This window comes from Acanthopagrus latus, chromosome 19 (genome assembly GCF_904848185.1).
Source record: "Acanthopagrus latus isolate v.2019 chromosome 19, fAcaLat1.1, whole genome shotgun sequence".
Lineage (NCBI taxonomy): Eukaryota > Metazoa > Chordata > Actinopteri > Spariformes > Sparidae > Acanthopagrus > Acanthopagrus latus.
The window spans coordinates 18,555,805-18,579,025 of record NC_051057.1 but is presented as its reverse complement, the minus strand read 5'-3'; the positions used below and the strand labels follow the sequence as shown (position 1 = coordinate 18,579,025).

The window sequence follows — 23,221 nt, the reverse complement described above, 5'->3', positions numbered from 1 at the left end:
ATTTGAAGGCAAATTAAGTGTCAAACAGCTAATACAGAGCATATTTCATTTTATGAGCTTTTAATTTAATTCTACCGCCTCATATCGGTGGAGCCCGTTAGCCGCGCTGCTAACACCCGCGCCTCGTCGCCTGAGAACGGGGGCCATAAATAAACATGTTTCAATTAGGCCCGTTGCGGTAATAGGATATGATTCTGTTCATTTACAGATGGTGGATGTGTCATTGTGGCAGAGGAGGAAACAAGCTGCTTTTTTTTTTTTTTTTTGCGCTGTTTTTCTCCGGCCACGGATGCCCAATGGTGACTGGGCTTGTGTGCGTGGCGGCGGGGGGAAGCTGGCTGGATTGATGGAACCGCCGCAGGGCCAACCCAACTGTAATTACAGGCCGTAATGAGAGGCTGCATGGGGAAGTACTGCAATAATAGTCCCTGTGTACTTAGGCATATCTTTGAGGGGGCTAATAACGATTAATTCTGCTCACCGAGGAGAACTTGTCTTAAAACAATTCAATATTTCTCCATAAGCCGCCTCCTTCCATTTCCCCGAAGCGACAGCTATACGTCGGCTGCCTCTATTTGCCCGGGCTGGCTACAAGCAACGTTGCCGAGCAGAATGCATCACTTTTTAAATCCACAGAGAGAGGTTTACATTTTTTTTTAAAAAGTTCGACCGCGGCTAAGAACTTGCTTAAAGACGGAGGTGTAATTAACTCCAATTTGCCATCAGGTGGTTGGAACTGATGAGAGCTTCTTCTCGCCGAGGAATTCAGGGCCCTTTTTTTTTTTTTAATCACGCAGCCAATAACGTTTGCTTCCTTTACCTTCTGCACGAAACCCGCATCAAGTCCACAGATAGCGAGCGCGTGCGACAGACTTGATTTACATAAGGCTGGCCACTAAACAGCTGTCTTATAATAATGACAAATAGTTTCCCTCAGCGTAGCGTGTCATATTAAACAGCTCTATGTTTAATGGCTTGGATAAATAGGCCATAAGTAGCATGGCAGAGCGCGGCCGTGTCTCCCGGTGACAGCCAACCAAGCGCACAGATAACTCCTGTCCGGACGGAGTGACTGAAGACACCGGCGTAACTTCTCCCCCTTAATTCAATTCCCCGGCTCCGTGTTGTCCCTCCATCCCCTCCGCCTCCCCGTTCTCCTCCCTCCCCCCTCCCTCCCTCTCCTCTAACCTGCGATCGTACCAAAGCACTCCTGACGGATAACAAGCCAGGCTGTTTGTTCGCGCCTGTGTTGCCGGCGCGTGTTCGCCCCATTATCTCCGCATAAGCTAAATGCTAAATTATATTTGCCATTTTGTTTGCAGTGACACGGGGCATCAATCACCTCCCTTTTTTTTTATATATTTCCTCGCCTCTACTCCCCCCCTCACCACCTCCTTTTTTTTTTTCTTTCCCTCTGCTGCAGGAGATGAGGGGTTGAGAGGTAGGGTGGGCCGGAGGTGGTGGGGCGGAGGAGACGGGGGGGGGACATAAAAAATTCATTACGCTTAGTGGCACATCAGCGAGGGAGAGATATGACTCCTGAGGAGGAGAAGGGGGGAGTTGATAATGATGAAGAATATCAAACATAATGCGGCCCAAGTAGCTGCCCCATCCAATTTGTCCTCGTCGCGCTGTGATCGCTTCCTCCGTGTCTGCGGGTAGGAAACAAGCGCCGCAAGGACGATGAAGCGTCTCCTTGCGGCGCTCACCGTTTGGACGCCGAGAATACAAATGATTGGGGGGGGGGGGGACAGAAAGAGGGACTAAAAAGTGAGGAAAAAAGAAGGTAATTTGTGCACGAGTGTTTAGAAGTGAAGGCTTTGAAGTTCTCTGCTGACCTGGCCAGCGCCGTCAGAAGCACTCGAGGGAAATACGAGACTATAAGAGTTCCCCTCGCTTACAAATACTCTCTTACGAGGCATGACACCATGCTTTTTTTTTTTTTACCGCACTTCATATCCGATAGCCCGGGCGTGCACGTGATTGGCTGAGGCGTGACGGTTGGTTGTATACAGTCGGCGTGTCAGGAGCCCATCTGTGTCTGTCAGAGACGTCGACAGAGGAGTTGCTTCCTCCTCTTGACAAGGCTTGATCACTGCTCTTATGAGAACCGCACGCTCCCAGGCTTCCCCCCTTCGCCCCGCTCTCATTTCCATGTCTCTGACACATGTTCATTTGCGTGTCTCTGACATGCGGATCATGTTGCGTACGTACAGGGCCGCGGCCTTTGATCCTGAGAGGCAAAGAGAGGCACCCGGCACCCACGAGGAGGATGCTCCACGCCCACAGGCGGAAGGAAGTTTCGGGGAGCCTGATTCGTATCGCTGCTTCGGACGCGGCGGAAATGTGTTCTCAGGTGCGATCGGCCGGTATTTTTTGGGTGGCGCGAACAATTCGAGGGACTTACACGTGAAGAGGCGGCACAGGGGAAGGCTCGTAGATGTAGCGTCCCTGGGTATGTCTGTCGTCGATCGGCACAGGAGGATGGAAGGTGGGGAAGAACTGTGGTGCAGCTGGAAGAGAGAAAAGAGAAAAGAAATACAGTTCGTAAGACTCCTCTTAAAAAAAAAAAAACTATTGTCATGTGAATTCATTCCCTCCTCGGCTAATCTAAATAGCAGCTATAATGAAAGGCAGTGGTTGATGGCTATCTTTCAGCAGACCCACCCAAATTAGACCTCATTAAATCCACTGAACTAAAAGCGGCACTGCTCCAAAATGTTTCGCGGAGGAAGTCATTTGTAAATGTCTCAAGGCTGATACAACTCAAAATAAACAGAGATAAATAACTGTAAGAAAAGCAGCCAAATGGCACCGAGCACAATATGGTTTTTTGTACAAAAGGATAACGTTTAAGTGCGACCAATGAAATGTACAAAAAACGAGAACAAAAACATCCCTTTCCGTTTCAGTGTTTTGTCACAACTGCCAGAGAGAATCGGGAGGCTTCTTCTTCTTCTTTCTTTCTTTTTTTGTTTCCCCCCTCCAGATAAAACATTAAAACATTTGCATAATATGAGCCTCTGAGCCCTCTTCTCTATTTTTACCCCTGAAATTGAAACTGTTGCGCTGCCACCAGACTGGATTCACACATTTATGCACTCATCTTCTAACCTTAGCTGCACTCCACACCACAACCTCTCAAACTAAAGCTGGAATTTTTGTGTCGCAACCGGGGCAGCCATTGTTGGACGAGTAGCAACAAGCAAACCGTGAGACTTGAGTGCGGATTTCGTTGCGCGCTGCCCATCTGAGAGTTGACTTCTGAAACCGAAATGGGTTAAAACTTGCACAGAACCACCATTCTTCTCACATGCAGCACGAACACATCTCACTTCCAGAACACATGTCACTTTATTGCCTGTTACCGAGCCCAGTGCCAAGTTGTGCATCAGCACCCCGGGGCGAAAGCATGTGTCAACATCTGCATACCTTCACGCAGCGTGTCTCCAAGGCTGCTAGCTATGGGTTTTTTTTTTCTTGTTGCTTGTAAACATTTGCAAGTGTGTGCCAAAGGGGGCAGATGGCCAAACGGTGGGGTGCCCGACAGCTCTACAAGTTACCGGTGCGAGCCAAAACGCTGAGCAAACACAGCAGGTGTTGATCTCCCGCCCCCCCCTCCAGCACCTCTCAGGTCTGCTTACCTCATCACTCATTCATTCATTGGGACGATCGTGGGCCAGCTTACGGGCCCGACGCAGCAACAGTTAAGAGGGGGATCAGTTTCGGTGTTGTTTGTAATCCTGCAGCATTAGAATGAAAGTCTTAAAGGGCTACTGGAGGGATTTAGCGCTGCACTTTGATAAAGTTTGGGGACAGATTAGGAGCAGAAGCAGGAGAGGCCAAGATTTCCTGATTTTTAAGACCCTAACATGGGTTTCCCAACCGAAGCCGAAATATCCCAGTGAGGGAATTTGTAAGGCTGCAAGTAACAATAATTTTTATTAACAATGAATCTGATAAATCTTTAAAATGTCAATAATGGTAAGTCTCCAAATTGCTTCTTTTGTCCAACCAGCAGTCTGTAACCCAAAGACTCCTCATTTAACTAAAAGAAAATACAGCAAATCATCACATTTAATAAACCGGAGCCAGCAAATGTTGGACAATATTGCTAGAAAAATGAATAAAACGATTAATTGATTGTATCAGGGTTGATTGTATCTTAAACAATGTACTGATTTCACCATGACAAGAAAATTGTCTTCAAGACACCTAAGACTACTGATTTCTGAATGGACGAAGTGAAGAGGCCGACATCCCTGCAACGGTTGGCGTGTACATGGACGACATTTCTTGCTTGTAGTTAAAGGTTGGGAAGACAGTTTATTGTCGAGTCTCATTCCCAGGTCGCTGATCATTCTCCTGAATTGCCTCACCCGTCTTTAATTGAAAGCAAAGACTGGATGCAACCCTGCTTCGGATGTGACAGTCCCAGACTTTAGATGCCGACCATCCATCTCAGCCTCCTTCGTGACTCTGGCTCGGTTGATAGTCGTGCTCAGAGTCACAAACCCCAATTTAAAAATCTTTGTACTAGATTCCTGTCAATTACAAGAACTGCCTTGACACTATGCTCGCTTTAGAGTTAAAGGTGTGAGCACATTATCTGAGGTCTTGTAACTGTCACGATGAGTGAGGAGAAAAGTTATTGTTCAGGAGGTAAAAGTCCGCCGGGGGTTGACCGTCCCTTTGGGTGAAGTAATGCACGAACGAAGTCCAAAAGTAAGTCCAAATTGGGACTTGATTCTATTAAGTACCAATAAAGTTCTCTAATTAGTTCTAATAACTTCTGGTTGATCATTAACGTTCCCAGACGCACCCTGGGATATCACTCAGAGCGATATCACAGCACATTACGGTCGGCTTGATGTTCTCAACAAATAAAAAAAAGAAAACTTAGGCAAACTTCTGGAAACCAAACAAGGCTTTTTTCATCCTGTTTTCACAAGAGCAGAGATAAGTGGTAAAAGCCTCCTCTGTACAGCTCTGGCAAGTATCTGACCACTCCGTCTCTGTCTGTTTGATAGTTTCCTCCTGATGACTCAGTTTTGGCTCGGCTCGGCTCACCTCGGCCGATTCCAGAGCTGCTGAGGGAGGGAGGGATGAGGGGATGCTGGGATTGGAGGGATGGGCCAGACAAGGGCAGGATCTGCTTTGTTTACTCTCCGCAGCTCCACTCCGAGGCTGTCGGCCCTTGGCTGTCAGAGTCGGAAATGAACCTTCAGGTTTTACCGTGTTCTGGCTCGATGGGAGTAAGACTTCATGTTCTCTAATCTCGCCGAGTCCTGCCCACATCGCGGGAACTGTAAACTAACCTCCTGTCCTGTTGGGCAACCGGCTGCAGAGATTACAAGCTGTGAAATCATTTTTGAAAGACCCCACCCCTCTCCGCAACACCCACCTACATTCCCACATCCTCACTGAATTACCCAGATCCCCCCTCATGTTTATGTCTCTGGAGCTTCTCACTCACTGGACCCTTTACTCTCCTCCTCCTCCTCCTCCTCTTCCATCAGTCTTTCCTCCCTCCTTCCTCCTCTCTTCGCGGCCCATGACTCTGCCGCATGGCAAGCTCGTTCCTCCCGAGGTTTATTTAAATCCAACTCAGAAGTTTACTTTACCTCGGCCCTATCTAAATAGAGCCCTGCCACCTCTTTTACGCCAAGCGCTGCTCTCCATTAGCAAGGCAAACAGCCCCCATGTCACTGGAGGGAATGTATACAGTCGCAAAGAACAGAGGGCAAATGAGAGAGGGGGAGCGACTCCATCCTGCAATCCATCTCCAGTGTTTCCTGCAGGGACTCCTTACTGTTTACTCCGGGACTAAATTGCCCCTGCTCTTCTGGATATTCGAGGGTGTATATTCTCGTCGTCTAACAGAGAATACAGCTGGAAGGCACATAGGCAGCCAACACACACGTCACGTTTTTTTTTACCTTCCCACCGTGGCCACACACCACAGCGGCTGCAAGCGCTCCTCAGGAAAGTGTAATCACGACGGGTTTTTGTCCCCCGGTTGCACGCTGCAAACCACCGCTTTACGCCGCCCGAGTGAAAGTCATCCACCCCGACCCAGAAACTTTTCGTGAGATCTTTTGAAAACAGGGACGACTCGTTCATCGGCTCTTCAGATCTCCCTCTCAAACATTTTTTAACGACCCCAGCGCAGCCGTATTCATATTTTTTTTTCCTGGTTTGAATTTTCCCCTTTTCTAATTCTTTTAGGAGACGGGATGGAAGTCATTAAGACGTGATTACAAATGGGTCTTAATGAAAGGGCAATTAGAGGCAAACTTTGACCAGGCTCATTAATTCTAATTCAACACAAACACACCGTGCTCAGGACCAAAAGCCAGCTTCCCCTTCATTAAAGAAGAGGATGGTAATTGCCTTGTCCTTTATTGGACACTTGAATCATTTCAAAAGAAGGGGGAGGACAAGGGGAGGATAAAGCCTAAAGCACATCATTTTCAATATCCTTATTGGTTAATCTCCTCGCATAATGGAAGTTTTTTTTTTTTTTTTTTTTTTTTTTAACCACAAAGGATCGTCTTCATCTGCGCTTTGGAACGAATGTGATGTGATACTTTAGGAGAATCTGCGCTGTCACTCACGATTCCGATTTGGGTTTTGATAATACACAAACAATTTCTATTCTTTTCCTCTTTTGTTGTCAACTCAGCATTGTGAGTTTATTGTCTTGACTGCTCGACCCGGGCTCCTCCTCCGCTCCGGTGAGGGGGTTCAGCGACTCGGCTCTAACAGAGTGTCACCCGCAGCCGAGGACGAAGCGCCCCCTCCGTAAACACCGCACTTCTCATCGACGCTCCGCTGCGAGAGCACAAAGAGCCACTGACAGATTGTCATAAGTGACTAAGGCGGAGTGAGAAAAAGGGGGTTTCCGGGGCCTGCTCCTGAGGTTTGTGCATCGCTAATGTGGAACATATGAAGCCTGTGCCGCGGCTGTGACTGCCAGATTTCATTATGCCACCTCTCTCCCCGCTCATGATCTCACTGCTCCGGCACGCTCGTCTGCAGCGCGGCCCTGCAGTTACACCATAACTCTGCAACACTTCGAAGGGTGCGTGAAAGATGCTCCAGACTTTGTCCGCCCCGCGTGTCGCTGCGTGAGAGAATACAAGCGCATGTACATGAGCTAAAGGTGCAAAAAAAAAAAAAAAAAAAAGAAAGAAAAGGAAAGGAAAACAAATTCAGTTCTGGGTGTATTCTGTTTGTTTTTTTTGTTTTTTTTACCTATTCTTAAAGATGGGACCCTGAGATTCTTGCAGAAGTAGTGGGCTCTGTTACAAAGTGACCGTTTAAAATCAACATCAGCACACTTTGCGTATGAATGCCCATCTCTGTTTGGTTGGTTGGTTGTTGGTTTGTCAGCAAGATTACACAAAAACTGCTGAAAGGATTTATACCAAACTTAGACGGAGGTTGGATCATTAACTTTTGGAGTGGATCTGGATAAAGGGGACAGATCCATACATTTCTTTCAACTTTCTTTAAGAATGCAAGATCAAGGGTGTTTTTCAGCATTTTTGTTAATTTCTCAGGGTTTAATGCGTGAATGTTAAGAAACAAAATGGCATACTCAGGCGAAAGATTGAGTGATAGGAATCCTTGGGCCTTGGCAGAGGCCTGTTACTGATTATGCATTAAATGTACAGTGGATGGATAAAATGTGACATATACTCCGAGTAGCATTTGAGAGGACTCCTTTTTTACTTACGCATTACTTTCACAGCAGCAGGTTCACTTGTAACTGAGTAATATTTCGGTAATGTAACTGTACTCGTGCTCAAGTTCAGATCCTCAGTACTTTTTACACCACTGCATACTGGGAATCATCGACATATGGCACAGATACATTATTTAGCATTTAGCTACTAGCATGAATATCGCCTGGGGCTTACGCCTTAGAGGTAGGGCTGATAATTATTACCGCTAAACCCCCTTAACTTTTCATCAGCATGCATTTTATATATATTGGCCACAGGTTGGACTTTGGCGGCCCTTTTTTTCCCCCCTCTTTTTGTTTGGTGACAATGAAGCAGCAACAGGTTTTTATCCCGTCTAACTATTATAAAATGGTGAGCCTCCCTTTTACAATTGTGTGTGGTGGTCGACTGTGTCTGTACATGTGTGTGCACAAATGAAACGCTTGTGTTTGGGGCCAGGAGAGGAGACGAGGATGGAGGGGGGCCTTTAGAAAAATATTTGCAATGGGGCCAGTCACAATTAAGCCAGGCTGTGGCATTTAGCATAGCATTTTGTTTTCCTAAGACATATCAGGTTTGGTTATCCGGGGTGAAGAATCAGAGTGCAACAGTTTCCAACTGAATGCAGCATTTTGTGCTTAAGTTAAACAATCACAGAAGAAAAAGTCGCTCCGTTCGTCATCATGAAAAACAATTAAATGAATTACACTTTGTTAAAAACAACTCGCTCGAGGGTATCTGAGCAAATTCTTCTCTTAGTAAACAAACACATCTGCCTGGCGGGAGAAGAAGACGGAAGAGGTCCTGTGCAAATATCGGCGGCGGCGGTTTGGGAAGCCCGGCTCTTATTTCGAAGGGCGAATTCTCCTCTCTGATCAATCCCCTCGCACCCCGTCTCTCGTCATGTTTGCTTACACCCGAGACCTCAAGCTGTTTGGACATGTAAATAACACTTTCGGAGACTGTTTAGCTAAGCTCAATGGGAGTTGCTGTTGACTTTTGGAGCGCTTTGCTTAATTATGGGTCCCAGATTGTTTCAGGTCTAATGGCCTAATTACCGCTGTATAAATTAGCCTAATGTTCTTTGCTGTATGCGACGCTTGGGCACTAGAACAGAGGAAGCCTTTTTTTTTTTTTTTTTTTATTCCGGCGGAGAGAGCAACAGTGAGAAAAGGCGGGAGAAGAAAGAAAGCGAGCGAGAGGGAGAGGTTAAATAACAGAAGAATGCTAAGTGTTGCCTTGCCAATCTCTCTGCCATTCATCATATACGCGCGGCTGGCAGATCACACTCTGCCCTTCCTCTGTAAATCAATATTTTCTTCTCTCTTCCGCTGTGTTCTCCTCTGTTTTCCCTTTTGCAACCCCCCCTCGTCTCTCTCTTCTCTCTTGCTCAATTGCTCTCACACCCTTAAACACAAACAGTCTCTCTGTGGGTAAATGTAATTAACATGGTGAGGGGAGAAAAAAAACAGAACAGAGAGGAGAAAGTGAGGCGCTGAAAAGAGAAACGTCACGCTGTCTGTTCAAGTATGCATTCCAGCGCTACTCGCTGTCAGGAGTAATTTGTTTGTCTAGACTTGAACAAGTCGGTCAATGCCCATCCTTCTCTCTTTACGATCCGGCAAGTCTTTGCATATTTGCTCCGGCGCTTCGAGTCAGCCGATATTTACAAAAGTCGAGCACGGGATGATATTTCAACCCCGGCCGAGGCTCCGCTTGCGCTCGTACATCACACGCGATCTGCATTTGTTTACTGGAGATGTATTTTTCTGTACGTTTTTTTTTAATCTTTTCATAACCTCAATGAACTGTCAGTTACCGACGATGTTAGCCCCAGGCACAATCTGCTTTTGTGTTTGCTTGCGTAGTTGACTTAAATTTGCATTTTATTTTTCATCATCCGACGTTAAGATTACCCTTGTTATTACTTTTTAATCACCTTAGTTTTGCAGCAACCTGTACTGCTGTTCCCCTTACAGTTCACCTGCCTTCATCTGCACATTTACGACGACAGCTCTTTGTAGCCCCACTTCACTGCTGTGCTTTCATTCTGTCTTCTTGTTTATGTTCTTATTTTCACAGGAATATTGTAGTACAAATAATAAAAAGTACAATTTTGAGGTACTTGCTCTTTTACTTGTCCATTTCCTACAACTTTATTCTTCCACTCCAGGACAACATCGTACTTTTGACTCCACTACATTGATTTCTCTCTCTGACATGTGACTACTTCCTGCCAAACTTTGTCTAAAAAGTTAACATTTTCGCCGATGAGTATCTTCAGAAACATGTGTGTCCATTTGCGAGACATCTATATAAAGTGATGCACCGTGAGGAACCCCGATTCCTGCAATCAGAACGACGAAGATCAAGTTGCAGGCCTCGCTCCAAGAAACTTGCAGTTACCTCTTCCACCCGCCTCCTTCTCCGCGAGGCGCACAAATATCTTAATGGAGCTCCGGCATCTGCAAGACATTTACAAAGCCGAGTCGATCTCAACAAATTGCACGCCAGCGTACCGACGCTGCTTCAGAGTGGAGCTAAGCACGCACACTGCTCTTGCAGGGGCCCCCAGCGCCATCTAACCCCGACTCTGCCCCGCTTTTTTTCCTTCTTCTTCCCCGCCTCCCTGTATCCCAGCATGGATCAGGGGAGTGAAGGTTATTTCACGAGGCCTCTGCGGAGCGCCAATCTATCTCCTACATTTGGTGGATTTCTCCAGATTGGGATAAGCTGGGGAGCAGAACAAAGCGCTATGCGTTGGCCCTCCTCCCCCACCACCTCTACCACCACCACCACCGTCGCTCCAGCACCCACTCTCCCCCACCCAGCTGGGGGAGAGATTTACACAGCAGTTTAGGAGCTGAAACAGTGCGCTACACCTCTTTCCTCTTCTCTCTCTTTATCTCCCACATCTGTCTATCTCCTCCTCTCAAAGCGACGATACCTCTCGGAGAGAAATGGGGGTTGATTTAAACCTCGGGTTAACTTGCCGGGACATTGCTACATTTATTTTTCTCCTCCTTCTGTGATTTATGCAACTCGACCGCAAAGGCCGCTTCAGGGTTTGATCTATTCTTTTGAGACCATTATTAGGAAAAGATGTGACTGAATGTTATTTATTTTATTTTTTCTACAGGCTCCTTCAAATGCCTCTATCTTAGAAAATGTATGATAAATTATTCGGACTTACTGCGACATCCATATGAGCCAAGGTCATATCAGTGACAGCGTTCATGATTGCCACGGCTGTATCAGGCTGACCCTCAGCTCCTCCCTGCACGGGCCCCTATGCGGGCAGGTGATAGTGAAACTGCAAGCAGCTGTGTTGATAGTGACTGTGAGGCAAACACACCTGCATCATAACAACACACCCGGCTGCCTGCACACCGCTTGTGGAAACCGGCCAGCCTCTCAATTTCCGAATCATGCTGAGAGGCCACTGACCAACGCAGGTCATTTGAATGCAATTTTGTTTGCAGAATTACATTTCAAGGCGGTTCGTGTGTTGTGAATATCAACCTGCAGAGGGTTTTTTTTAATCTCGGTTAAGAGTGGTGATCCATCACAGCTTTGTCACCCATTCGTATGTCAAAATTATGTATTATCGCCGTGGTGATGTGGCTGAAAGAAGGAGCCAGTTTTTAAAGATTCTCCTCTGCGGTGCGTTCAAGGGCACTACGACATCCAAGATTTCAGGGAAAAGAGCCAAAAAGCAAAAAAAGAAGAGTTAAAAAAAGCTATTGTTCTTAAGTTTTTCATAATGTTTAAACCACTAATTTTGTCCATATGCTTTAAAAGCTCATGTAAAGGGCAGTTTCTCAGCTTGTGCAGTTGTTTTTATGTGTTGTTTGGATATTCACAGGCTTTTGTAGTGAACAAGATCCCTCCATCTTCTGTTCTGAAGCATTGATTTGTCCCAGTGGTCAATAGTTGTAACTTGATTAAGAAAGGATAAGTCAGATATAGGCATATGGAGGTCTACATCATCCAAACACATCTTTTTAAACAAAACAACTAAACTTCTTGAGGTTCTGTCTGAGTTCACCGTGTAAAAAAAAAAACACATTTTTGAATCCCATTTCTTAAAAATTCTGGCAAATTCATCCATTTTCAGACAAAGCGAATATAAAATGACCATGACTAAAACTTAAGGTTCACCTGAATCAAATCATGTATGGCATTTACTGTCGGCTGCATAAACAGAGCAGGAAAAATAGGCGCTCCAAAAGGTGGGATAGGAGTGCAGAGACGAGGATGGTTCGCATGTTTGTCTCTTCCATTAAAACAGCTGCAGTTTGAGAACCAATTCTGGAATCTCCATCTTGTGCGAAACTATGAATTGAGTTCATAATTGGCAACAGATGAATGGTCTAGTAACCTCCACGAGCTGACTTTCATATGTGTTAAAATTAGTGGAAACTTGTGGCTGCCTGGAAATAAATCTAAAAACTATTGTATCCCGGTCGTGCGTGAGTGATTTTAAGTGTATAACATTAACATGCAGCAACTCTAGCTCGGTCCTCTGATACGTTTTACAGTGAACTTCTATTTCTCCCCGTACTGTAAGTCTACTCCTCTATTTTCCACCAAACCCATACAGACATTAAACAAAGTCTGTGCAGGCCTCCAGAGGTACCTGGCCATTATTTGGGCTAATGGAGGAAACTGTGTGTCACAGAGCAAAGACAAAGCCCAGTGTCACAGCAATCAGACAAATGGCTGCTCGGCGCTGCAGGGCCAGACAGGGGTCGGCACTTCTGGACCAATTAGGTCTTATGAGAGCAACAACATCTGGAACTCTCTGATTCTCCCTCTTTTCCACTCTCTGTGCTCTATCCTCTGCTGTCACCTTAGCCTCTCTTTCACCCCCTCCTTCACTGTTGCGTCGTCTTCCTAATTCTCCCAGTTAATCCTGCTCTCGGTCTATTTCTTTCTCTTTGCCTCTCTCATTATTCAGAGCGCATCTCGCCCCTTTTCCCTCCTCACAGCATCCCAAAACAAGGACAAAGTTGTAATCCATTTACTGCACCCCTGTCAACAGATTCCGCCCAAATAATCCTAAAAGACTTACAACTAGGCCTAGGTACTATCAAGGGAAAGGGTAGTAAAGAAGAGGCAGAATGCACGGGGGACGGCGAGTGAGAGCCATGGAGAAAGAGGAGAACATACAAGGGGAGTGGAGGAGCGAGGCAACAGACGGAGGGAACTTGCGTCACAGTGATTTTGAGTCTTTGTCACGCAGGTGGCGCCCAGGGGTTCCCCTCAGCCTGGGCACAGAGACAAACTGGGGCCCATGTAAACCTTAAAGAGGATTAACCCTGCCGGAGCGCTTTAATGAGACCTGAAAGTGCCGGGCACCGGAGAGCCCCACTGATTGAGCCGCGCTCGAGTCGGCTCCCAACGGTCCGCCGGCCCAGTGGCCCAGCAGCGCTGCTGCAGCCCCGTGGCCTACAGCTGCCCGCTCACACTGAGCCACATCAAAGCAGAGTGTCTGGGAGAACCCCAAGACGGGAGGAAGGGGAGGTGGGGGTGTGAGTGAAGGAGAGGTAGGAGGAGGAGGAGGAGGGTGCGTGGATGGAGGAATCCCTTATCTCCTCCTGAGAGGATGCTGCTCTGTGGTGCGAGATTGTCTGGAGCTGCCACCTGTCCCAGGCATCTTTAAAGGCAACACTAAAGCCTGTGATGGGCCTGACCTCCTTGAGCTCCCATTCTTTTATGTCTCTCTTCATTTTCTGCTTTGTTACCCCCTCCTCCTTCTTCTCCACTCTCTCCGGCGCTCCTCTCTTTTTCGTACACCCCTCCGTCTCACTCATACCCTCAGACTCCTCTTCGTCTTTCTCCCCTCCACAGTGGTATCTCACATTTCAGCAGAAACGTTTTAATTAGACTGTGTTCATCAGCCTCCTCTCGGCGTAGAACAATATATACTTGTGAACCCTCCAGAGACGGGAGCAAGATACGGGGGTTGTTTGCTGAGGGGATAAGGGCGCTTATCTTTGTTACTATGTGACGGGAATGCAAATACAAAAAAAGAAGGAGTGATGAGATTTGGATACACGGGAAACAAACATGTCTAAAACCATGAAATAACTCTGATTCTCCCATCGCACACAGAGGTGATTATCCTACTGGAGACTACAGGGTAACTTAAGGAGGAGAGAAAAAGCTCCAACAGCTAGCCGAGAGGAGGCCCCCAGGAGCATTTGATCTTGTTGTTTTCATAGTTTAGCGCTTAATGTTATTGTTACCAGTGGTGTTCGCTGCAGTCGATTCTCCTTTTTGGACGTACCAGATGCAGCAAATCTTCATTTTTAAGCTATTGTCTCCACTCGCCCTCTGTGGCTCGACTGATTAACCAATCTCGCTCGAAAAAGCAGTAAAAACACGCTGACAGATGTTGTGACAATGATACCAAGAAATGCTGAGTCTTCTTCTTTGAACATCTTAAGTTCGCTGGAGATTCTTCTTAAGTCTTCTTAGCCCCTTCACATTTAATCTTGTCATTGTTAATAAGCGGGGCGCCATTATTCGGAGATATGCGGTTCACACGCAGCCGCTCCGTGGTAAGAGCACCACATGACCTTAAGATGGTACGAGAGTGCGTTCTCGAAGCACTTCAAACTCTGCTTAACCCCCTCAAATCATCAAGCGCTACAAAGGGGCACATGCATGTGAGAATATGGCCTATCTTACAGCATGAGATGCCTCTAATAAGCTGTATAAAAGGGGATCATCTGATTATCCCTGGTGCGCTGGACCAAGGGGCCACAGCAGAGCACAGGCCCATGTTGTTCTTTCTTGATGAAAGGAGGTGGATGGAAGGGATCCCTCTTCATTGCCTGCAGTGTGCCCCAGGCTTCTCAGTGCCGGCACACCGCTGGGGGACTACACCGTGCCACCGCGCTCAAAAAGCCAATATTGAAACAATCACAAAGACAAACACTTACCCTTGAAACGGGCACGTGTCTTCTCACCCCAGGCTGTACTCCCCCCAGTTCTTTGAGGAGGGGGGGGGGGCAGGATGTTTGAAGCTGTATCCCAGCCAGTGCTCATCACGTTCGAACCAACAAGAGGCCAGAAAGTTTGTTCTTTGAGTGCAACTTCAGAAGCTGCTTGTGTGCACACACACTCATTCTTGCTGTCTTTGCTATGTCAAGACGTAAAGAAAAGGCCCGCGCGCAGTCCATATGAACTCAAAGACCGAGTGTTTTAATTAACTATAGAGAGTCCGGGGCCCATTGATGTGCGGATCACGTTCAGATCGGTGACAGCTAGCTCATTCAGTTCAGTGGTCAGCTGCATTTTGATACCGGGGCAGACAGACTGACGCCGGGGCAGCGGCTGGCGTGTTACGGCCCAGTAGACCTGAGATCAGCTCGGCGCAGCAGTTTAGAGTTTAACCCCTTTGACTGGACACCCACCACCCCCACCACATCAGAGAAAAAACCCAGGGACGGGCTCAGTGTTCATGCTAGCTTTCCCAGAACACAGGGCCTGTATGATCCAGGTAGGAGTCACCTTTGTCCGGGCTCAGAGCAGGGTTACTATGATACATGTGAAGGAATCCTTCAGCCAAGAGATCCATACCTCCACTGCCTCTAGCTTAGCAGGCTTGGTTTCTGAGATCAGTCAAGGACAGCAAGGCTTTGGTGTGGGGATTAAGCCCTGGCAGCCAGATCTGGGCTAGATTTTTTAAAGGAAAGACCGTTGGACTGATAGGCAGCCATCACAGCCTGGAGACACACCTAATGCATCTCTTCTACTCCTGTCAGTGACTTACTGTATCACAGATAAAGTAACTACCCAAAACTTATGCCCATCGAGCGCCAAAATACTTAACCATTGTCTGTCAAGCTTGGCAAATTCACTCTCCTCCAGTTGCCTTCCTTTTCTCGCAAGAAAGCCACTGAATGCGCTGTGCTTTAAGTCCCTCCGTGATGATTTTGCTCAGTCTGGCAAAGAAGGGCAAGTGTTTAAGAAGGAGACACTTAAAAGAAGACGATCCCCTCGGAGGAAGCGGAGATGCTTCGCCAGCAAGTGGGCTCACTGTTGCTGCAGGACCACTGACCGGCTAATCAGCGCACAATGTAAACAGATGTCGGCGCCGCGCATCCCATTCATACTTCCACACAATTAAGATCTTAAAAAAAAAAAGACTTCTCCCTCATTAATCCTCATCTCAATCCTTTCTTCTTATCCCACAACAAAGCCACATGTATTAGTGTTGTGCTAAGAAGGATGTGGACTCTCTTATCCAGTGTTTGCTCAAGAAAAGCGGCTAAGGCTCCGGCATCGCCACGATTAGCTAATGCTAACAATAGGGGCGATGTTTCCTTAGTGCCTCCCTCCTTTTTCTGCTCTGAAGTGGGTGTTAAAAACCAGAGTAAACACGGTCTTAGGCCGCGGACGTCGAGAGGAGTGGGAGATCACAAGTCTGGGTGAATAGCGGAGATTTACCCCTGAAGATAAACCCCCCTCTGGCTCGCTTCACGTTTGCTCAACTCCCACGCCTCCCAGAGCTTCACCGCCACGTTAATGACCCGGCGGCCAGGTGTGGGGAGGCTGCAGGTGCCGTCGCATTTAGGCACATTAAGCACTGACACACACCAGCGCTAAGAGTAATCGGATTTACCTGGCTGTCTGCTGCGTGGCGTGGCACGCTATGCAAGCACAGCACAAAGGCTTAGGGCCCCCTCTCCATCACAAACACACACACACAGGCGCACACCTGGGATGAATTTAGGAGGTGACAAAGCCCTCATAGAGAGGGACTACCACTGGTGGAGTAAGGGGCTGCGCATGTGTGCGTGTACGGAACCAGAAACCAGAACAGGAGCCCGTGGCTTTTTAACACCTTGTGGCGCAGGAGTGGCGACAGACTCTACAGGCTTCTGGTTCAAAGCAGCCGAGGAGAGGGAGGGGAAGGGAAGGTTTTAGGGGGAACCCTTTCGTTCTGCTGACCCTCAGACCGCCGGAGCTCATGGGGATTGAGCTCTGGTACTGGGTTCAATCAGACAGAATGGGACCGCTGCCTTCAGGGACTCCCCATGTCCTCAAACACCTGGGGCCAGGAGGAGGTGTTTTACACCGCTATGCTCTCATCTCAGATCATAAGTCTTCCTGAAGCAAAGTCAGGATCAGAGAATTGACTGAGAACGATCAATGAGCAACACTAGAAGCCATCCAGACTTTATTTGTGTCTTTATTGGTGCAATTTCTCTGAAAAAGCATCCGTAACAAATCAGCTCTTAACTTTTCTTTGTAATTTATTTATTGCATTTATTTAGTTATTTATGCACTGACACTAGGGCTGCAGCTAATGGTTATTTACATTGTCGATTGTTCTAACAATGTTTAAGAAATGCTCTATCAATCATTTTGTCTATAGCCACATTTCTACAGCAGGAGCTTCCCCAGCATTACTTTCCAAAACAACAAGACCTTTGGAGGGTGGGGCTTGGGACCTTTTTTTTTTTTTTTTTTTTTTTCAAATTTGCAGCTCCAAAACAGTTTGTTTGTTGTTTGTGTGCAAAAATCCCAATCCTAAATGCCTAATCTTTGTGGTTCTTTAGACTGCATTGGAAACAACATCGGGCTGAAGGAACATTCTTTCTCGAAAAGTAGTTTTTGGGACAAAAAATTCTGGGTAATTTGGGTGGAAATGCATTTATAAAATGTCAAAAAATGCCAATTTCTCTATCTCCAAATGCACTGATGAAATGTAACTTGGTACATTTACTAAAGTATTGTTCTGAAGTACAATTCTGAGGTATTTCACTTATGAATTTCTACTAAAACTTCCATTCCACTTAATTTTGAGAGCAAATATTGTACTTTAGTTGCGACTAACTTGACAGATCGTAAGCTGTCATTTGAGCCAAAGCAGGGCATTTTTAAGTTATTCATTTGATCAACAATTGGATAAATTAAAAAAACACTGTTTTCTACAATAAGAAATGTACATTTCACCTGCACTTTTCAGATTAATGACAAAAAAATACCTTTGATACTGAAGGGTCCACTTGGTAAGAAAGTTGATTTCTTCTTTTTCTTACAAACAACAAACATCAGATACCTCAAATACCATTATAGTACAAGTGACTTTCACTCTTAACCAAAGAAATATTTTTACTTAACTGTTACTAAAGACTATATTAATTTTGTCTTTTTTAAAACACTTAACAAAAGCAGCAAATCCTTGTATTTATAAAAGCTGTAACGGGCAAGTTGTTGCTGATTAGATTTGTATTAATTGACATATTTTTTCAGAATGGAAGAAAAAATGTGGAAGAAGCAGCACAGAAGGAAACTAAAGTCTATCCCGCCTACAGCTTCCTCTCCTTCAGCCTCGTACGATTGCCGTCTTCCAGCCTCTTGAGTCCCAAAAACACACAAAAGAAAAGCCTCTCGAAGCTCTACGGCCCTTTTGACTTTTCCTGCTGCTTTTGAACTCTCCATTTCAGACTGTGACTTTTCCACATGACCCCGAGCCTGCAGACTGACCCCCCACCCTCCCCATCCACCACCCCCCACTTTCTCCACTCCTGCCCCACGGCTTCAGTGGTCTGGAACCTCCAGAGCTCCTTCACACGTACCCCGACCCCAACACACACACACACACACACAAAATGAGAAGTGGCAGTGTTGCTGAGTTAGGTCAGGATGTAATGGGCAGTAATGTTCTGCCCTCGAGGGTCCTGTCCACAGCACCATCGCCTGGTTTTAAGTAACCTTTCCCTTAAAGAGGCACCTTGGTGACTCTCAGGCACCCCCAAGTACGACGGAGCGGTGCAGCTAATGAAGCGGCTGAATAAATAGAGTTACAGTAGAAAGGGTTTGGGGTCCACTGGACTTTTTCATTACTGCCACTGGATTAAAATCCCTCTGTCCCACTCTGTCTGCCCCAATTCGGAGCCAATTTAACCAAACTAAACAAGCTATCACATCAAATCCTTGTCTGCAGGCTAAGTCCTGGCTACAGTGGCCGCCGAATTAACCTCCTAATCAGCCTCTTACTCCCCAATCATCTATCTCCTGTTCCCTCCTTCTACGTACACACACACACACAGCTTCTCGCTTTCATCTAACTACTACTGCCTATCTCACCTTTTTTTTTTCTTTCTCAAATTATCTTCAGTATCTCACTCAAGCCACAGCTCACTCCCTTCACCACAATCTCTCAGGCTCCATCTCCATTAGTCTCTCTCTTTCTCTCTCTCTCTCACACAGTCCCAGAGAGAGAGAGAAAGAGAGAGAGAGAGTAGAAGGGGGGTGGTGAGGTTTGACTCGCCGCTGCTTTGGGGCTTTGAAGTGTGTGTTGATGAGAGAAAGCGGAGTACTGTGTTCAGACAGGCCCCTAATGAGGGAATTAAGAAGCTGCGCTGGCCGTTCCCCATACTAACTTCCCAGGCACAAAACAAGACAAGCGTGCGTGCATGTGTTCGCAAAAAGTGTGTGTGTGTGTGTGTGTGTGTGTGTGTGTGTGTGCGCCGAGGCGAGGGGCGAAGAGAGAGGCTAATCTGTCAGACTTAATCACGCATCTGGCAGTCCTGCCTCTCACCTACAGTAAAGAGACACACTCGGCCTCTGTGTTTCAGAGCGCTACAAACACGTCCTTGAGCCGCGGAGTTTCTCCACAAGTTTTCACACTTTTGCAAATAAATAACACCAAGTGTTTTAGTTGGACTTACGGTAGTGGGAGTCCAGGTAGCCGTTGCGGGGGTCCATGGCGAACAGAGTGCCCCGGTACGGCAGAGCATGGTCGGCCAGGTGAGGCAGGGAACTGTGCAGCTCCTTCTTGAGCAGGGAGGGGCGTTCTTCCGTGGAGGTGGAGGGCTCCTCGCTCACGTTCCTGTCGGGGCCGCCGGGCACCGGAGCCTGGGAGCTGATGGCATTACGCCTCTCACGGTGGTAAGGCGTGCCGGAACTCTCGTCCTCTGTAAAGGTAGACAGACGGAAACAGAAGAAGAGGTTCTAATATTAAAACTTTGATGGAGGAAAAGAAAGAGCTGCAAAGAGCTTTTTTACCTACATGATTTGACCTTGTGGAGTCCTTGCCAGCTGGATTGGTGTTAGTGGAATGTCCCCCTTTATCTTGTCCCCGTTTTTCTTAAATGACAGCATGACTTCCAGCTGGCATGGACTCCACAAGTTTGTGCAAAACCTGAGGATTCATGTTTTACCTGCATGGTTTGACCTTGTGGAGTCCTTGCCAGCTGGATTGGTGTTATTGGAATCTCTCCCTTTATCTTGTCATGTGTATTCTTTAATGACAGCGTGCACTGGAGCTGGCATGGACTCCACAAGTTTGTGCAAAACCTGAGGATTCGATTTAACAAACTTGTGGAGTCCCTGCCAGCTCGATTGGTATTGTTGGAATTTCTCTTGTCCCCGTATTTCTTTAATGGTATGTACTCTACAAGTTGACAAATAACATTGAGTCCTCAGGTTTTGCACAAACTTGTGGAGTCCATACCAGCCTCGATGCCTGCTGTCATTGACATGCCATCTCTTTTGATAGGTCCCCCTTTTTCTTTAAGGACAGCATGCACTGGAGCTGGCACGGACTCCACATGTTTGTCAAGTCATGTCATCAGGTTTTGCACAACCTTGTAGAGTCCATTTTATAAATATTGACCCTATTGAGTACAGACATAAATACTTTCTTTAATTCAGTTTTTGGTTGTTTGATTTGATTTGATTTATTTGGGATATCCAGGATGTTGAAAATCTCAAGTCCATTGCCCTTGGAAAGGTTTGACTTCACATTATCATAATATCAGTGGCATAAAATGGTCTTTAAATGTCAATAGTATTACTTATCCCAGGTATTTTTTATTTCCCAATAAAAACTAGTTATTGTGTTAGGCCTAGTTAGAAGCAGACATGAGAACACTGCACCCAGTAACACTCACACTCACACACACACACTCCTGTAGTTAGTTCATGTAGGAGGAGCGGGTAAAGGGAGGAGATCAGCTTTGTACACCTAAAAAAAAAAAAAAAAAACTACTGGGTGTAAATCTGTTAGGGTTTGACTTTGAGATGTGGGAGTTCAGAGGCAGGCGGTGTATGAGCAAATGGACACCATGGATGAAAAAATCCCAACCTTTTCATTTCACACAGTCGAGGCGGCGTTCCCAAAAGTCTGCTCTTAAACTCAGCTCTGTCTGTTCTCTTTATAAAGCAATGGATTCCCTCGGAGGAGGCAAAGCAGGCTTTTCCGTCTGCATACCAAGCTGCCCGTTAACAAGCGTTCTCCTTCTCTCGCTCTCTTGTTTGCTCCTTTCTCCCCACTCGCTCGCTCGCTCTGTTCTCAAACTTCTTACTCTGGGGGGGAAATTAGGAGAAACCTATACCTGCCATGTGGGGTAAAGATGATATATGTAAGAGTTGAGTTCAAGGGCTGAGCTCCAGTAGAAAGACCTGACCCTTGACCTTTAGTCTGACCTCTGAACTGACTTGTAAAAGGGTCAGCTAGCCTCCTGACCTCGGTATTAGGCTTTTCTGTGGTACAATACTAGATAGACTGAGATAGAAACTGGCATTGTATGTAACACTGACACGTGGTAAGATTATTTTTGGCCTCGAGCCGTGAGATCGAGCTCTACAGTCTCCGTTTGGGCCCTGACTTCTCTTTCAGCTGCTGTTGTGAATGGTATTGTTTTCACGCAATTATGATTTCGCCACCAAGGGTGTTGGTCATCGCCACACTCCAACGCTTCTCTCTTGCGTTTTTTATGCCGCTCGCTGAGAACCTGGCAAAGTGCCTCTGTGCCGGCGCCAGAGGTTCTGTAGCATTAGCAGCCTTGCGGTGCAGGGCTCCCCCACCATGCTCTGCAACCCAACAGCATCCAACCGCCAATTAAGAACAGAAGAGAGAGGGCCAGATTAAAGAGCACTACCTTAAGCACCGGAGAGGACCGCCATAATGCAGCTGCACTTCACAGGAGAAGAGAAGCGATCAGAAAAGGGGGAGGTTAAGAGAGAGGAACTGAAAGAGAGAATGGGGATGGAGAGAGCAGGGTAGCAAACCCACGGGTCCCCGCTTTTATTCCCCTCACTCTCCCACATCCATTACCAGCGCTCGGGCCAGCCGCGCTTCGGCGCAGCACTGGCAGCAGATTCAAGGATTCTTAACGCGGAACTGACAGCCAGAGAGGCAAGCCACTCTCATCCGCAGGAAATGACAGTGTCAGTTATGATATAAGTATTTAATCCTATACTGCACAGCCAGTGATCTTATTAAGGGAATAATGGCACTTATACGGTTAAAGCTGGATTAATAGGTCTGCTCTTGCAAAGCGCAATATTAACATAAAGGGATTTCGGAATTGGGTTCATCTCCTGACATGGATTGAAAGAAGTCGAGACTGTAAACTATGCTGGGAGCAAGCACGGTGAAGGGTAGAGCTTGTAGCTGTGTGGAGGAGCGCCGGCTTCCACCGTGTACTCTCAGCTCGTTCACATCCACAAAATCTAGCATTACATCTGGGGAAGTACAAACTGTCTCCATATTTATGAGCTCTTTTCCCCCTTTTTCACACAGATATTTGATGTTTAATAAATAGATTCATCAGTGGGGCCTCAGATAGTGTAGCAGCAAGGAGGCCACTGGGCACTGAGGCTGGACTGAAACATCTTATGAAAAACTACTGAGGACACTCAACTGCTTACTTAAATATATTTCACATAACTATGTTTTTCAGTGCTTAAATTTTTCATATTAACTTTCTTCTAGGGCTGGGTGATTAATCACGTTTTTTGGATTATGGCTTCCAAAACAAGATCAACGAGATGAAACTGTTATCGAGTCACGTTCCGTTTCAGAATCATGCTCTTGTTTTGCCTTGTGGTTTAAATCCAGCACAATTAGCGGACGACTTTACTTATACACCGGGGCACTTTCACCCAAGACGCCCAAACTCAGTCTCAGCGGATACATGTTAAGTTCAACCCACCGTAAAAACATGTGAGCTGCCGTTTGTGAAAACCCGGTCAAGGCAGCCGGCTCTTAAATTTTAATGCATGTCTATCTGTGCTGTAACGTTACAGATGTTTAGAGCGGCAAAAAAGAGTCTCACGACCGACTTCCTTCCTCTTACAAGCCGAAGTTGTTGGGACTGACGACCGAGTGGAACATAGCAATACGATATACAGGATAAAGAAAGTACACAAAAGTATAGCTGTTTTCAGATATTGATGCAGAAATCGTACGTGTTATATTCAAGTTTGAGGAAATACCGTGTTTGCCAACTTCCTCTGACCGAATGAAACACACTGTTACCTTGAACAAAAATGCTGATGCTTCTGTTGGTTCGAACATTGTTGGAAACCTTTGGGATAATGTAGGTACAGGTACAGAACTCGAGGAAATATATTCCAAAGTGGGTGTGTAATTGTGTTGAATAATCGCGATCTTACCGTCGACAAAAATAATCCTGATTACGTTTTCGCCGTAGTCAAGCAGCCCTTCTCGATCCATCAAA

General features: G+C 46.5%; 1 protein-coding gene across 1 annotated transcript in view; it reads right to left on the bottom strand.

Moving 5' to 3' along the window:
• The window catches only part of gli3 (GLI family zinc finger 3), a 102,801-nt gene that overhangs the window by 43,932 nt on the left and 35,648 nt on the right, over positions 1–23,221 (bottom strand). Inside the window, exons 3-4 of the mRNA XM_037079634.1 lie at positions 19,424–19,669; positions 2,408–2,513 (exon numbers count right to left, since the gene is read on the bottom strand). Coding sequence (XP_036935529.1) covers positions 2,408–2,513; positions 19,424–19,669 — 352 coding nt within the window. The remainder of the gene's footprint in view (positions 1–2,407; positions 2,514–19,423; positions 19,670–23,221) is intronic.